Below are 15942 nucleotides of genomic sequence, written 5' to 3' on the forward strand. Positions count from 1 at the left end.
AAAATAGTGTCCAGCTTCTTAAAAAGCTGCCCTTTATTCTGTCAACACAGTTGAGTGGTTTGCTTATTGTCCAGGAAGTGTTGAGTAATAGTAGAGTCCTGGACAAGAAGTGAGCTGTGCTAACCAGACACCACAGCACATAGGTCTGAAGGAATGCACTAGTTCAACCTACAGTAGCAATGCAGTGGATCCTAGTTAGTCAATTAGACAGTGGATTGATTAAATTTAATTCTTATTTTAGGTTTAGGTCCTATTTCAGGCAGCAATAAATTTTGACAAAAGGAGAAAAAAAAGTTTATTTCTGACCTGGTTTGAATGTAAATTAGAGAGGTACTTGGTTAATTGGTTCTAGTTTTGCAGAGTAATAGTGTAGATGGTGTATGTGATAGCTTAATACTTCAGATGCAAGAGATTTTGTCATGATATTAATGGCCACTATATAAATACAGTAAGCTCACGTTGCTGCACTGTTCACAGCCAGCCTTACTAAAATTGTCCTGTCTATTTGGACCCAGACATTTATGTATGATATCGTCAGAAAAACTAAATTTCCCAAAAGCAAGATGCTTGCAAACAAAACTAAAACAGAGCCACGTTTGTCAGCAGCAGTAAGTTGTTTTGTAGTCTTTTCAGTAACTTCTCTAAATGCTGAAGTCCCGTCCTCCCTGCATAACATATTCTGGACCATGTAGCTGTGAGATGTCTATTCAGGATTTATTTATTTATTTATTTATTAAAGATAGGGAAAAGCAATCACTTGCTTCAACCAGTATTGAAAATAGCATCTTAAATTGAATATTTCCATAGTGATTGCTAGGTCTCCAGAAATAGAGTGCATGGAGTCATTAGGCAGCTGCTCTCAGCAGGCATAGGAAGAGTCCAATTTCCTGTCTGGAGATGAGGATTAGAGACAGGGAAAGGTCCCATTCTCTTTCCAGTCTCAACAGCTGTTTGAATAATTTGGCAATGAGACTAAAACACTTAACCTTTTAAGTACTGATCACCGTAGTAAGTATATTGTTTGTGTTTTCCAGGTGTTCAGACTAGATGATTATGATGGTCCATTCTGGCCTTAAAATTATGACTAGAAAATCCTCTTTTAGGAAAATCTGAGGTACCTGACATTCATGATCAGTCTACAAGAGACTGCTGCCAAGGTATACAAACAGTCTGACAGAAGTTAAGGTTTTATTTAAACAAAAAATGGTATTTACGTTGTGTTGGTGTTCATAGATTATAAAGTTAGAAGAGACCATTGTGATCCGCTAGTCTGATCTGCATAACATAGGCCATAAGACTTCCCTGAAGTAATTCCTGTTTGAAAGAGAGCATATCTTTTAGGGGGAAAAAATCCAATTTTGATTTAAAAATTGCATGTGATGAATCTACGATGACCCCTTGTAAATTGTTCCAATAGAGAATTACTCTCACTGTTAAAAATTTGTGCCTTATTGGGTGTGGCAAATCAAAGCAAGGCTTGGCAGACAGAAAAGCTGAATACAGTCTCTGGGACCTGACTTCCCTCTAAACTTTGCCAAGTTTTTATTCAGCAATTAGAGGAATGAATTTGAGAGTCTTTCTTCATTGCCATGTCAGCTGTACAGGCTCAGGATGTAATTTATTACCTAGAGAATGTACATAATTTTCTATTTCCATCAAAGTAGGTCTAGCTGCTACTTGCTTACATTCCTGTTCTCTAAAAAGTAAACAATGCTTACCATGCAGTTTACTCCATACATAGTGTCATGGCTTTGGATATTTCACCAGAGTAATAATGTTATGACTAAGGCCGTCTACACTAGAGAGCTTACAGCTGCGCAACTGCACCACTGTAAGATCTCTCACATAGGCGCTCTATGCCGATGGGAGAAAGCTCTCGTGTCAACATAATTAAATTACCCCCAATGACCAGTGGACATAGTGCTGTGCAGACTACCACTTATGCTGGCTAAATTTACGTCACCCAGAAGGGTGTTTTTTTCATATCCCTGAGCAACAACAGTTTTGCTGACATAGTTGCTAGTGTAGACATGGCCTAAGATTAATAAATGACAGGATGGGTTGTTTTTTCTGTATTTTGTCATAAAGTGAAGCCCCACAACCATCCCAGGATACAATTTTCCATTGGCCCTGCATATTGATCAGCACCCATTAATCAAATAGTAACAGGAAATATAAACTGAACTAAACTTTTTTTTTAAATCTGGTGTCTAACACCCTCCATCTTCTAATCTGATGATCCAAAGTAGCTGAGTCCTTTTGTGCTAAAACCAAAAGTCTGCAGGTAGATTGTTCACGAATGATGTATAGAGCTACATAGATGAAATGCAGCAAATGTGCACTAATGCTACATCACTCAGAAAAATCCCTGTTATTTACATAAGCTAACGTCTTTGCCATTAACTCTTAAAACTGCATATCTTTAAAGGAAATTGGAAGTAAATGTTTACAAAATAAAAATCATTGAACTGTAGAAAACCACACAGAGCAAAATTCCATTCTCAGACTAACATATTTTCAATTAAAACAACGAGGAGTCCGGTGACACCTTAAAGACTAACGGTTTTATTTGGGCATAAGCTTTCATGGGTAAAAAACCCCACTTCTTCAGATTTTCAACTGGCCATCAAGTGATTTCTACACATGTAAAGAGGAAAAAGGATAGTGTTAGGGTTAAAGCATTGGGTTAGAATTCAGAGATCTGGGCCCAATTCTTGATTCTACTACAACTGTCATGTGTGACTGTGGGCAAATTACTTAGGGCATGTTTACACTGCAGTGTAAGCCTAGGCTCATACTCAGTCTACAATCCAAACCTCCCTTCCGTCTACACACACATGTCTCAGGCTCAGACCTAGGCTCCTAGTACCCTGCAGGGGTGGAGGGTTCGAGCTTGAGTCTAGCCAGGACCCAGGGTTAGAGCCCTATTGTTTTGCAGTGTTGATGCAGTCCCCTAGACTTGGATCCTGGGAGTCCACCAAAAGTATCCCACAATCCCATGGGCCAACTTCCTTTGTCTTCTCTAGTCCAAGAATAACCGGTTGACTCAAGGAACACAGAAGCAACCCACCTTGGTGTAGTGCAGGAGCTTAGTGAGTCAGTGTTTAACCTTTCCATTGTCTTCTGACCACCAAGCTGCAAACACACTATCACAAAGCTTTCTGTGTTTCCAATGGAGACTGAACAGAAGAAGTCTTTTACAGAGCATGCTGCTTCATGGTCACGGGAGCACAGCCAGATTTGGGTAGATCTCTGGTGCAAGCCAGCAAAACAGTGGACTTTAGTAAGAGTACCAGGAATGACCATGCATACCAACAAATAATGAAGAAACTGGCAGTATTGCAAATTTACCGGACTAGTGACCAACGCAGGGACCAGATTACATTTCTTAAGAATGAGTACCAGAAAATCAGGGACCAGAACCACACTTTGGACTACTTGTTGACATCATGCCTGTTTTATGAGAAGTTTGACTGGGTGCTGAATACTGCATCAAACACAGAGCTAACTGTGGTGCATGATGGTCCCTGGTCAACCAGGATGGTGACTGGCTGACCCCGGAGTCTAGAATGGAAACTGATCAGAGCCAGCAGAAGGTGCCAAGTAAGGCCAGCGCAGTGACTGTGTTTCTGAAACCCGTCCCAGAGGAGACTTTACTGTAGGAGCAGCAGCAGCATGTCCTGGGGCCTTTCTTGGAGGAGCCTTTTGATGCCCCTCTTGAGGAACAGCCCACTACAGAGCCTGCAGGAGATCTAGAAAGGACAGAAGCTGCCCCAGAGCCTGGTAAGTTTCTGGCTCCATTTTAATGTTTATTAATGTAGGAGTGGAAGGGATTTCCATTCTATGAACCAATGCAAAAGTTATTAAAAGCCCCAGCTAGTTGTGTGTAGCCACTAATGGTGAATTGTATGCGAACAGCTTGGCTCCCTCCTTCTTTCCCCCCCATACATGGAGTTCAAAATGGCAACCTGGAAATGCAAACAGTAAAAACTCCTTGAAAGTGAATTTTTACTAGAAAGGTGCAGATTTTTGCTAGTGCATTCCTGTTTCTTACAAATAATAACCTTGTATTGCCATGTCTGTAAGTACGCTGCTCTGTAACTGCTCAATAGCATAATGAACCTGCTGGAAACAGTGAACTGTGGTGGGGAGGGGAAAATGTGTTCCATTCACAAATCTTGTCCATTTCAGTTGACTAGCGTTTGAAATTTTGTCCAGTTAAGTGCTGTGGGGTGGGAGAGGCTAGGAGAATGGCTGTGACGTGTTTACATGCAGTCATAATAGGCCAGCGGGGAAAGTCACATGTCATATGTCGGGGAAGGTCGTATTTTCCAGGGCTACCTGGGTAGCTGACCAGCCCACTGCACTCCGAGATGTGCTTGTCAGTCACTGTACAGTAGAATACTTTGGTTGCATACACCGCAGGTTTCCCCCTGGCAGCTTGGAATAACACCTCCCTTTCCCATTGAGGGACCAAAAGAAGTGTTATGTCCTCCAAAATATGGAAGGCCTGAAATGATAGAAAAAGCGTTTTGTAGCATGTCCACTGACATTCAACAACCATTCTATACCTGCTGAGAGTGTAATTAAACCATCTTTTGACATGGCCTCTAAAATCAGGGTATGGATTCATAAGGCAAGACAAAGGGGATACATAGTGTCTCCCAGAATAACGGTGGATACAGTAACTCCATTTATGACAGTGTCATTTGGTGGGAATAGTATCCCAGCCTGCCCATGAATGTAGACTTCCAATTGGCAAAAAATCCAGACATCATGAACTTTTCCTGTGCATCCCACGTTGACATTCATAAATCGACTTTTGTGTCTGCGAGCCTGCATAACAATGGAGTAGTATCCTTTGTGGTTTATGTACTCGTGCTCCTTGAGGAGGGCAAACTACGGGGACCATGAGTTTGATCAATGACCCTGGTGCAGTTTGGAAACCCCATTCTCTCAAAGCCAGCAATTACTTCAGCAATATTGTTTGTGCTCACCACCTTGGGATAAGCCACATGCCTGATTGCCTCAGAAACTCCACCACCACTTTATCCATAGTCAACTTTCCAACACCAGACTGGTTGGCAATGGATCTGTAGCAGTCTGGGGTATAGCAACCCACTTCTGTACTGATGAGGCTGCTCTCATGCAAATGTCTTTATGATGGAGGGCTGGGGCAAACTGCTCACAAAGCTCCAGCAATGCAGCTTTCGTCATGCAAAAGTTCTGGACCCACTGCTGGTCATCCCAGGTCTGCATGATGATGTGGTCCTACCAGGGTCAGTGCTTGGGCCCTGCTTCAGAAGCACCAGTCCACAAGGGGGCATCAGAGGGTATACCAAGTGTCATGAGGAGCATCAGCAAGTTCGAGTCTTCCCTGTCTGTGTCCTTGTCCTCCTGCTCCATCATAAGCTCCATCAGGTGCCTTTGGTGGATCAGAAAATGCTGCCAAAATATCCACCAGCGTCTCACAAAAGCTCTGCCTCTCTCTTGACCCAGGAGTGAAAGCGCAAGCAAGAGAAGTTCTTCAAAAGTTGCCTCCTTCATATTGCTGGCTCTGGTAGCCGGGGGTGCACAGACCAAAATGACTGCTTGGCAGGATGTTCAAATTTTCTGTAATATGTTTTCCCACAGGGCACTATGGTCAACTATCAGCAACTGATGAAGTGGGTTTTAGCCCACGAAAGCTTATGCCCAAATAAATTTGTTAGTCTCTAAGGTGCCACAAGGACTCCTTGTTGTTTTTGCTGATACAGACTAACATGGCTACCACTCTGAAACCATGTACTATGTAAAGCAAAAATAATTGAAGTAAAATGAGTGACAGTTAATAACCAGCAGTTTCTTGTCCCTTGTCAGGTTGTGTTGCTAGTTTGGCAAATAATTGTGCTTAATTAAAATTATTTTTCTCTAATTTTATTTCTGGTCTTATATTTAAATATTAGTTGTTTTATGCTTGATAATCTTTAAATTCTTCAACATAAATGCTTAATGCTACTAGCATAACCCAGGGGTTTGAGGAAGACGAGCTCTGTGTGGCTTGATAGCTTGTCTGTATCACCAACAGAAGTTGTTCCAATAAGAGATATTACCTCATCCACCTTGTCTCGATAATATCCTGGGACAGACACAGATACAACAACATTGTCCACCACGTAATGGGCAACTATGAAAAATAACAAAATTCAGTAACTTTTTTGTTTTCTATATAATGTATTTAATATGTGCAGCTAATAGCACTCAAAATGTCAACCTATGTACAAGAAATCTTTATTGTTTAACGTCTTGTTAAAATTAAGCCATAAGTATATATATTTCTGTATGTCACATGGCAGAAAGATGCACAAATCTTATAAAGTTTTGAGATTTGTGAGCATGCTTCTCAGGTTTGCATATTGAACATTTCTATAAATAGGTTGGTCAATCTACATTTCCTATGTTTTCATTAATATTCCTATATCTTTGCATGTACACTAACACAGTCCATGCTTAATTACTGCAAGAATGTGTCTGGTCTTTAACTTGCAAAGTGGAAGTAAAATATACAGCACATTTTATATCTGCTAAAAGTTTTCAACTTTGTCCTTTGGAAGCCTGTTATGATAAACTCCATTAACTATTACCTTTGAGCTTAGTTCAAAGATAACTGAGAATTATGTCTTCATAAAGACTACGGACTGGGACTTAAAATTATAAACAGGAAAAGAGAATAATTAATCTAAATTTGATTCATTATTGAAATCACACAACAAAAAATAATCCATACAGAAGGGGGATCAGGGTGCTTCCAAACAGCCTTTAACAGCTTCAAATCTAAAAAGTGGATAATAGGATCATAAACTCTTGTCATGTATGTCTGTGGTCGCGACATTCTTGTTCCACCCAGAAGGCTTGAAAATTATGCACCTGGTCTTTTTTTTAAACAATAGCTACTGTAAAATCCCATATATATCACCTAGAGTCACAAAAGAAAGCCCATGTTTTACCTGTGGAGACTCACTAGATATTTTTGCAGTCTATCAAAGTCCACAGTAAACGCCAAACAGAAAACTTTGGAAAACTGCAGATAGCATAATTTGAATAGCCATGTTTAGTTAAACCCTTTTAACACATCCATTAGAAGAGTCACACACTGACTCTGGAACTGGTTTAGACATGCTTTGGACTCAATAGCTTTCTATTGGTATGAAACATAAATCAACCATTTTCAGATAAAGTTTAACAAATTTTTAAAGTAACATGGTCTAGAGATCTAAGCTTGGATTTCATTATTTGGCTTCTTCATACTACTACACAGTTGAGCTAATTTGAGGCTAAGGTGCTTGGATTTACCATTTTTAAGCATAGCAATTGCATGCTGTACTTGGGAATAAAACTCCAATTTTCCCAGGCCAGTAATTAGTTTCTACCCTCTGTTCCATGCTAGGACTTAGGCATACCACAGAATAGAGGAAAAGAGAAGCTGGAAAGTGGACAGTTCAAGAGTCCCACTGTTATCCAGATTTAAATCTCTTTGGGACAGATATTCTGTCTTCTTTTGCATGTGGGCCTAGGCATTTTGATCCACAATACAAATAATAATAATTAAAGTCAGGAATATTATCTTCCTGATTTTTTTAAATTGAAATGCTTTATATGCCATTCCCCATTTCCTAAATGGCAGAGAGAAACTGTTGCACTAGGGAGGGGAGAGAATTTAGTGAAGGAGGGGGGATCAGCTGAGAGATTTTGAGTTTCCTGTTGTAAACAGATATGTTCTAAGGTCTCTTCCTTTGACCTGTCGCGTTGCCTGTGGGGAGTGAAAACAAAAACTGGCTGCAGTTTTCTCCTCCTGTCACTAGAGTCTGCATCTGTCTGTTCTAGATCTAGTCTCACTGCTCTGACTGCCAGATGCCCCCCCATTCACTGCTCTGTGCTTCTGTCTGCAACAAAACTGGGGAAGCTAGGGAGGGCAGAAGGCAGCAGCCATTAGTATTGTCTGTGTTGCTCACCTTAACTCTGTCTCCCTCAAAACAGTGGCTGGTACTGGTGAGAGATAAGAGATAGCAAGGCAAGGGGAAAGTAGTATGCATACCTTGTGGTGGAGAGCAAAGAGGGGGCACACCTTGGGGGACTGTTGAGAGGAAGGTAGGGGCACTAGGGAGGGAAATGGATGTGGACACTGTCAGGCTAGGGAGGAACACTATGGGCTGGGGACAGTATGGAGAGGGGAGAGAGACTGGGGTTACCAAACAAGGTGCAGGTGGAAAGGAAGGGTGACACCACAGAAGGGAGACTGGGGCAGACCTTGACAGCAGTGAGGTTGAAAAATGGTAGAAGAGAGGCCTTACAAAGATGCTCCAGGACACAGTAGAGGGGAAGCACACCTGCTAACTGCCCTGGCTCCCAGACACAACACATTGGGATAGCAGCATCCTAAGAAGATAACAAACAGGTTGTGGGGAAATAGGATTTGTTTAGGGGAGGCATGAGGGAGGGTCTGAAACCTGTTGGGGGCCTCAATAGTTGCTGAATGACATCCATAGAAGGCTTGTCAGAACTAGTCCTAAATCCTGAATCCTTGGAGTTTTCCTGTCACTGTTTTTATGTGTGTTTTTCCAGTGTTGATGATTGTGGTTTGCAAACTGTTAGATACTCTTGCCATGTGGTGTCATTGTGATGGAATATGCACTAATGGCTAAGGAAATACAGGAGAGCTATATAAAAATGCGAGACAGTTTATTTTTCATGGGAACCACTATGGGGAAGGTACTCATGAGGTATTGATGGTACAAAATCATACATTTGTAACACAGGGTGTGAGCCTTTGTATGATTATTGCTTGAAAGCAGCCTCTGGCTTGCTGGATTTGGGTTGTTAGGCACCATACAAGGGATCTCCCTTAAAACACAGGACAGGAGGTCACTTTAATACTATATATCAGTATGTAACATGTGAGCCAGAGAATGTAGGTTTTTAGTCTTCCGGGTTTATATTTTACCCTCTCAGGATACGTCAACACTATATTGTAAACCCAGCTCTGTGGGACTTAGACATTTGGAATTAGTGTTTCTAAGACTGCATTTGAACATCCAAATTGCATTGTAAACCTGGGCTTACAAGCACTGGACCTGGATCTTGCAGCCATGCTAAACTTCTACACTGCACAACGCAGATCTTCTGCCTCGGGTCTGTGTCTTGAGCTGCAGCCACATTGCAAAATGACAGGGCTTGGACCTGAGTCTCAGTGGGACTCAGGTTAGGACCTGGGTCCTGAGTGCTTGCTGACCTGAGTCAGACTGATTTGTGTGTGGATGGAGGGCAGGCTTGGGCTCAGAACTGAGTCAGAGCCTTGGCTTAGTGTGCATTTGTGACAATGTGGGAATTTTCTGTAATATTTGTATGAAGTCTATGTGTGCCTCAGTTTCCCCTACATGCTGCATTGTTACCTAGTGGGGGAAAAGGACAGTCTGCTCTCAGAGTAGGTGTGGATGTCACCTAGCTGTCTCAGCCCTGGTCTACACTAGGAGTCGATGCTCGCCTCGGTACTGTGGAAGCACTCTGCTGAGTTAATGCACTTAATGCACTTAGAGCATTTTGTGTGGGGACACACACAATCAACTATATAAAAACAATTTATAAAAAACTGACCTATAAATTCGACCTAATTTCATAGTGTAGACATCAGCCTTAGTTTCACATATCAATGGAGTAGCTGAGAAGATAATGGCAAATACAATCACCAAGACATTGACACCTAGCAATCAACGACCCAGAAGGATATGGATTTCCCTGCTTCGCCTCAAGGTCCCGGGAAGCGGAGCAACAATCCCCAGCCTGATAACAAAGAACTGGAGTGGTGTGAGGTGTGGGAGAAGAGTTGGTTGGGGAAAGGAGTCCAGGCTTTCACCTGGAGTCTGACCAAGGACTGGAGGTCAGACTGAGAGACAGAGCTTGAACAATGGTGTTCACTATAGCTTGTCTGGGCTCTGGGCTTATCAGAATGGTCTATGCTTTAACCTTCAGTTTTCTCTGCTACCCTAAGGACTTCCTAAATTGTGTTCCAGTTGACTAATAAACCCTGCTGTTTTGACAATGCAGTTTGAGTGTCACTGCAAATGCTTGCTGAGGTGCTTTAATCCCTGAAGAGTGTACAGGTCTCTACCAAAAGCTTATCTCAGTTGGACTCAGCTGAGATGTGAAGGAAGAGTGCTAAAGGCCCAGAGATCCGGTCTAAGGAGGCGGTGAAGCCACATGGCTTGCCCTGGAGGCAGAGTCAGATCCCTAGGGGGTCAGGCTCTCTGAAAGGGTTCCTCCTAGAGACTTTTCCAAAGCTGGAGGCATAGCACCAATCCTGTGGATCCGTGACAGCAATGTAAATATATCCTCAAGGGCTTGATCCTGTGAGGTGTTGAGTACCTCGACTCCCATTAAAGTCAATGGGAGTTGAGAGGCCTAGCCTCTCTTAGGAGGCACTCAGCACCTCACAGGACCAGGCACTTGAGAAAAGCATTGCAAAAGCACTGAAAAAAATGCATTAGCTTTGAGGCCCTGATAATCAATATATTAATGTAAAAATAACCTAAATTACCAGAACACACAGAACATTCTGGTGGCTGGGGACAAAAAAACTCTCATCCTATGGTTTATTTGAGGAATTTTTTCTGAAAAAAAAAAAATTATTGGCAGGTATAAAGGCAATTGTGCAATCAGTTGACACAGGAAATTGAGCCAATACATGAGAGACTGAGCGCACAATGTGTTGACGAGGTGTATTTTAAAAATATTCCTTCAACAATCAGGAAAATAAAACATAATTTCACTAAAACTTTCAACAAATGTTGAATTTTTGCCCCACAATTTCCCATAAGCCACATATAGTACAGTATAACCCACTTGCTTATTAGCTTCTAGGAGGTCTAAAATCTTCAGTCTGAATAGAGTTAATTGCTTGGTATTCAAAAAACTAGTCCAGCTATCAAAACTTAGTTAATTATTAAGCCTATGTGTTTAATCAGGATAACTGACTCTGCAAATTGTGGAAATCTAATGCTCTTCTGTTTAAGCAGATTCTGCAGCCAGAAGGAAAATGGGCTCTTATTTTCAACATTTGGTTAGGTTAAGTACAATAATATTGGATATTTCTGCTGACTGAATACCAATCCTACTTGCGTAGTTTTGCCAAATTCTAGATTTACGTTTTGCTTTTCTAGTATGGAGAAGTTTTTGGATCACAGAATTTTGCTGATAGTAATTTCATTTTTAACAAGTCTGCAGAGTACAAAGCTACTGTCAGAGTGGAAAAAGTGTGGCGATCAGGAATGTGAAAGTAAGTTAAAAGGTTTTTATTTTTAATGAGTCTGGTAAATCCATATGTAGTCATTTCAAATCACAATGTAGAAGCCCACAATAAAAATGTGAAAGAAAATTTGGGAAGTGTAAATGCTTTAATGTACTGTTGTCAAAGTATTAGGCTTATGAAGGATACCCCTATATATTTTCCATAAAGGAAGAATATTCCTGGAAAACCCTCCTGTGGGATTATGTTGTGGAAATATGCAAAAGGGCAAAGTTCAGTAGAAATACTTCTTGTTACCAGTACATTAGAAACTTGGAGCTAACATCTTATAGTTTTCCATGAGTTTCCTGAAAATAGTCTATGTTAAGAAACATCTAATTTATTTATTTTTAATTATTCTTCTCCGTATACTGAAATACTTAAAAAAAAATTCTAAACTGATATATCTGTAAATGTAAAATGAATACAAAAATGTTTACAGAAACACATATAATGGTTTCGCAAAATGTTCTTTTTTTCCCCCCATTATAAGTTCTTCTTGTCAAAGATACTGCTCATTTGTCCTTTCTTTATTTTTCCTGCTATGGTGTGAATTAAGGGCAGAAATTAGTTAAGGAATATGATAGAAAGGCCCTATATACTTTTGGGAGAATCATCTGCATAAATAGCTGTCCAGGCTTGCTGCAGAATCAGAAATGGCAGTGATACGAAATGGATACTTTGTAGAAAAGCCACCTCTCTGATTACCACTATGAAACCTGTTTTTGTCACATATACTTGGAGCCAGTTTTTCAGCTGCCTCCTTTGGTTTTGCACTTACAAATTTTTGCACTTTCAAAACTGAGAGCCTATCCACCTTGCAAGCTGACATTTGCACACAGAGTTCCCAATCCTGCAAATTGCTCTATGCAGCTGGATCCTTGCACCCAGGTGGAGCCTCATTGACTTCAGGCTGCTCCAGGCAGGCTCAGGTGTCTGCTTCTGTGGAGCAGCTTATGGGAGGGATTGGGACTCAAACTGAGTATAGTATTTAAAAAGTTATTGAAAAGGAAATTGAAATGAAAGCCAGACACCTAGACTTTAAATTTCCTGCTTTTGGCAACACGTATATTTCTTCATGCTTATATTGTTTAAACTTAGCTTTTTTGTCTTTAATATTATGTTCAAAAGATATGACTAAAATAGCTGAAAAATAAGCCAATGAAAATGTGCAATATTTAAACGTCAAACAATCAAAATACTTGGAAAATGTTGTCTTTGGATCTTCCAGATTGTTATGGACGTGTGGAACACCTGACCCTGCAGCTGCTCCACATGTATAACTCCTATTGAAGGCACTGGAAGTTTTGTGCATGCCAATACTGAAAGATGGTCTGAACATCTAGGACTGGGTTCCGTTCTCACAGATGTCAATAGGATTTTTGCCACTGACTTTAATGACAGCATGATAGGGCCTCCAATGTATATTCTAGTTTTTGAGTAGCTTTCTACTTTAGAATTTAAACAGTGATATTATCATAAAACATATTTTATTCATATATAAACAATGTTTAGTGTTTCTTTATATACATCACATCTACTTTTTCAGAGTGATGAATGATTTAAGAAAAGTCGTTATTCTAGTTGCTTTTTGCTCCCTTTTTACATATATTCAGCCGCAATGAGCAGAGTCCAAGGCACTAAAGACTACGTAGGGCCTGACTGCCGATATCTGAAATTCAAAATGGGGGAAGAGATAATCGTATACTCCAAACTTTCAAGAAAAAGGGAAGATTTGTGGGCAGGAAGTGTAAGTATTTCAGTCTGCAATAATTTCACTATGAGCAAGCTAAATAAAACAATAATACAGAGGTGGTCAAACTTACTGACCCTCCGAGCCACATACAACAATCTTCAGAAATTTGATAGCAACGCCAGGGCAGGTATGCCTTGGAAGTCTGAAGCTCCGAGACTCTCCTCCCTGCTGGACAGAACCAGAGACGGCGCATGGGGGGGCACACAGTGTCATGTGCCCCCCAAAGCTTTTTGCCAGGGTTTGCTGGCCCTGCTTGGTCACATGGTGTCACTGGGCCCCCTCCCTGCATGGCAGCTGCTGAAGCCAGCAAGTTGGGAGCTGCAGCTGTGGGGAGAGGCAGCCTCAAACAGCTGGGAGCTGCAGGGAGAGCTGCTGCTTTTGCTGCTGCCTCTCCCACTCAAAGCTAACACATGGGAGCTTCAGGGAGGGGCCAGTGAGGGTAAGAGAGGGGGCATGCCTGGGGGAGGGGCATGACTCAAGCTGTTGGGGGGCCGAACCTTTAAACTGAACTCCCCACTCTCAACAGGCACCAATTGTCTTTGGCAGAAGCCTCTAGCCCCACCACCCCACTGCAGGGCAGAAGCCCTGAACTCCCTCTCCCCCACCAGTCTGGTAGGCAGAAAATGGGGGCATAGGGGACTTTGTGAGCCGCATATTAACTGTGAAAGAGGCACAAGCGGCTCACAAGCCACAAATTGGCCACCCCTGTAATAATACATTTGCACATCTATAATACCTGTCATCTAAGGATCTTACAACACTTGATGAACATTAGCCAATTAAGGCTCATAGCATCTTTGTGTGGTAAGTAGTTATGATTTCCATTTTCCCCAGAGAGGGAAAGTTAACCCCAGATTTGCCCAAGGTCCCATTGGGAGAGATAGAGCTGAGACTGCAATCCTGGTCTTCAGTCTCACAGTAATTATGCTATAGTCATTACCATATTATCTGTCTTTTAACTACATGGCTTACTTAGAACAGTTCAGGTCTATTGGGTCAAGCATCCACAGACTAATTAGAATGTAGGTAAGGAGTTGTTAAAACTATCTAATCAAAAATCCAATTTTGGTGTCTGATCCTGCAATCTTTGTTAAAACAAAACTCCCAAAGAAGTAATTGGGAATTTTTCTTGAGCACCTTCAATAGAATGGTCAAATGGTTAAGACAGTGGTGGACTTAAGATACAGTGGACATGTGTTTGCATGGGTTCAAACCTTGTAGGTCGGGGTGGGCAAACTTTTTGTCCCGAGGGCCACATCTGGGTATGGAAATTATATGGCGGGCCATGAATGCTCACAAAATTTGGGATTGGGGTGAGGGAGGGGGTGAGGGCTCCAGCTGGGCTCTGGGGTGAGGCCAGAAACAAGGAGTTCAGGGTGTGGGAGGGGCTTCAGGCTGGGGTTGGAGTGCGGGGCGGGGGTGAGGGCTCCAGCTGGGGGTACAGGCTCTGGGGTGGCGCAGGGGATGAGGGGTTGGGGGTGCAGGAGGGTGCTCCAGGCTGGGACCTAGCGTTTCGGAGGGCGGGAGAGGGATCATGGCTGGGGCAGGGGGTTGGGGTGTGGGAGGATGTCAGGGGCACAGGCTCCAGGCAGCACTTACCTCAAGCAGCTCCTGGAAGCAGCGATATATCCCCCCTCCGGCTCCTACGTGGAAATGCAGCCAGGCGGCTCTGCATGCTGCCCCATCCTCAGGCACCACCCCTGCAGCTCCCATTGGCCATGGTTCCCAGCCAAAGGGAGATGCGGGGGCAGCACTTGGGGTGGGGGCAGCATGCGGAGCCCCCTGGCTGCCCCTACCCATAGGAGCCAGAGGGGGGACATGCCGCTACTTCCGGGAGCCATGTGGAGCCACAGCACGTGTGGAGCGGGGCAAGCCCTGGACCCCGCTCCCCAGCAGGAGCTCGAGGGCTGGATTAAAATGTCTGATGGGCCGGATGTGGTCCCCAGGCCATAGTTTGCCTGATAGCTCTACCAAAAATAAAGTTAACCAACGCAGTCTATAAGTGAAACTTTATGCATTTTGAAAATTTGTACGTCATAAAATATATATTTACCTAGTTGAGCAGAATAATTTCAAAAGCAGCACAGGTGATCATTGCCTGTTTTCTTTGATAATATAAAAATGTAATGCTTTTCCTTCAGTTAGGAGGTTGGTAGCTCAGATTACTAGATAACCCTGTACCTCCTGTTGACATGGATCATAACAATTTCTCATCTAGTTCCCTAGCACATCCTACACAGAGAAATAATTTAGAGCTGGTTGTAGATATCCAATATATACATTACATTTGTGAACATAAAATACATGGAGGAGTATGGTTCTCATTTGCTCTGAGGGAATGAATTTGGTCTGGCTTAAGCCACTGGGAGCTTTGCCACTGATATCAGTGGGCGTGGGATCAAATCATTAGTGCATATAATAGCATGTGAATTGAAGCTGTGTCCAAACTACTGTTTTGATACTGACCCAACATTTGTTCACAATAGTAATGTGCATTGTGTAAATTGTAAAACACAGCATGGGATATATAGTGTCATATGCTTCAAGAAGTGATGGAGAAAACATTTATTTGTGAAGGGGAAAGGGTTCCATTGACCAAAATGGGTATGAATATCAACTTTAGAGGGCTCTTCTAATCTAAGTATTTGTTTGATCATAAGTTCTTAGCATGCAAAGATACACACATCATCTGTATATATAAATAACAAAATGCTAAATACTCTCCTTCCATTTTTATTTTTATAGAAAGGGAAGGATTTTGGGTATTTCCCAAAGAATGCAGTTCAAACTGAAGACGTTTTTATTATACAAGAAGTAGAAGTGCCAACTAAGGTAAACTAATATCACCAGTCTTCCCTGTATACTGATG

General features: G+C 42.0%; 1 protein-coding gene across 5 annotated transcripts in view; it reads left to right on the plus strand.

Moving 5' to 3' along the window:
- The first annotated feature begins 11081 nt into the window (after positions 1–11081).
- MIA2 (MIA SH3 domain ER export factor 2) overlaps positions 11082–15942 on the plus strand; it is a 67722-nt gene continuing 62861 nt past the window's right edge. For 2 of the 5 annotated variants that reach the window (XM_073349111.2, XM_073349112.2), the window contains exons 1-3: positions 11179–11308; positions 12934–13067; positions 15819–15905. In XM_073349111.2, the coding sequence (XP_073205212.1) occupies positions 11194–11308; positions 12934–13067; positions 15819–15905 (336 nt within the window). In that variant the 5' untranslated portion in view covers positions 11179–11193. Of the gene's footprint in view, positions 11309–12933; positions 13068–15818; positions 15906–15942 lie in introns of all 5 variants that reach the window. The other 3 variants (XM_073349110.2, XM_073349108.2, XM_073349109.2) reach the window with 3 other exon arrangements.

Source organism: Lepidochelys kempii, chromosome 6 (assembly GCF_965140285.1).
Source record: "Lepidochelys kempii isolate rLepKem1 chromosome 6, rLepKem1.hap1, whole genome shotgun sequence".
Taxonomy (NCBI): domain Eukaryota; kingdom Metazoa; phylum Chordata; order Testudines; family Cheloniidae; genus Lepidochelys; species Lepidochelys kempii.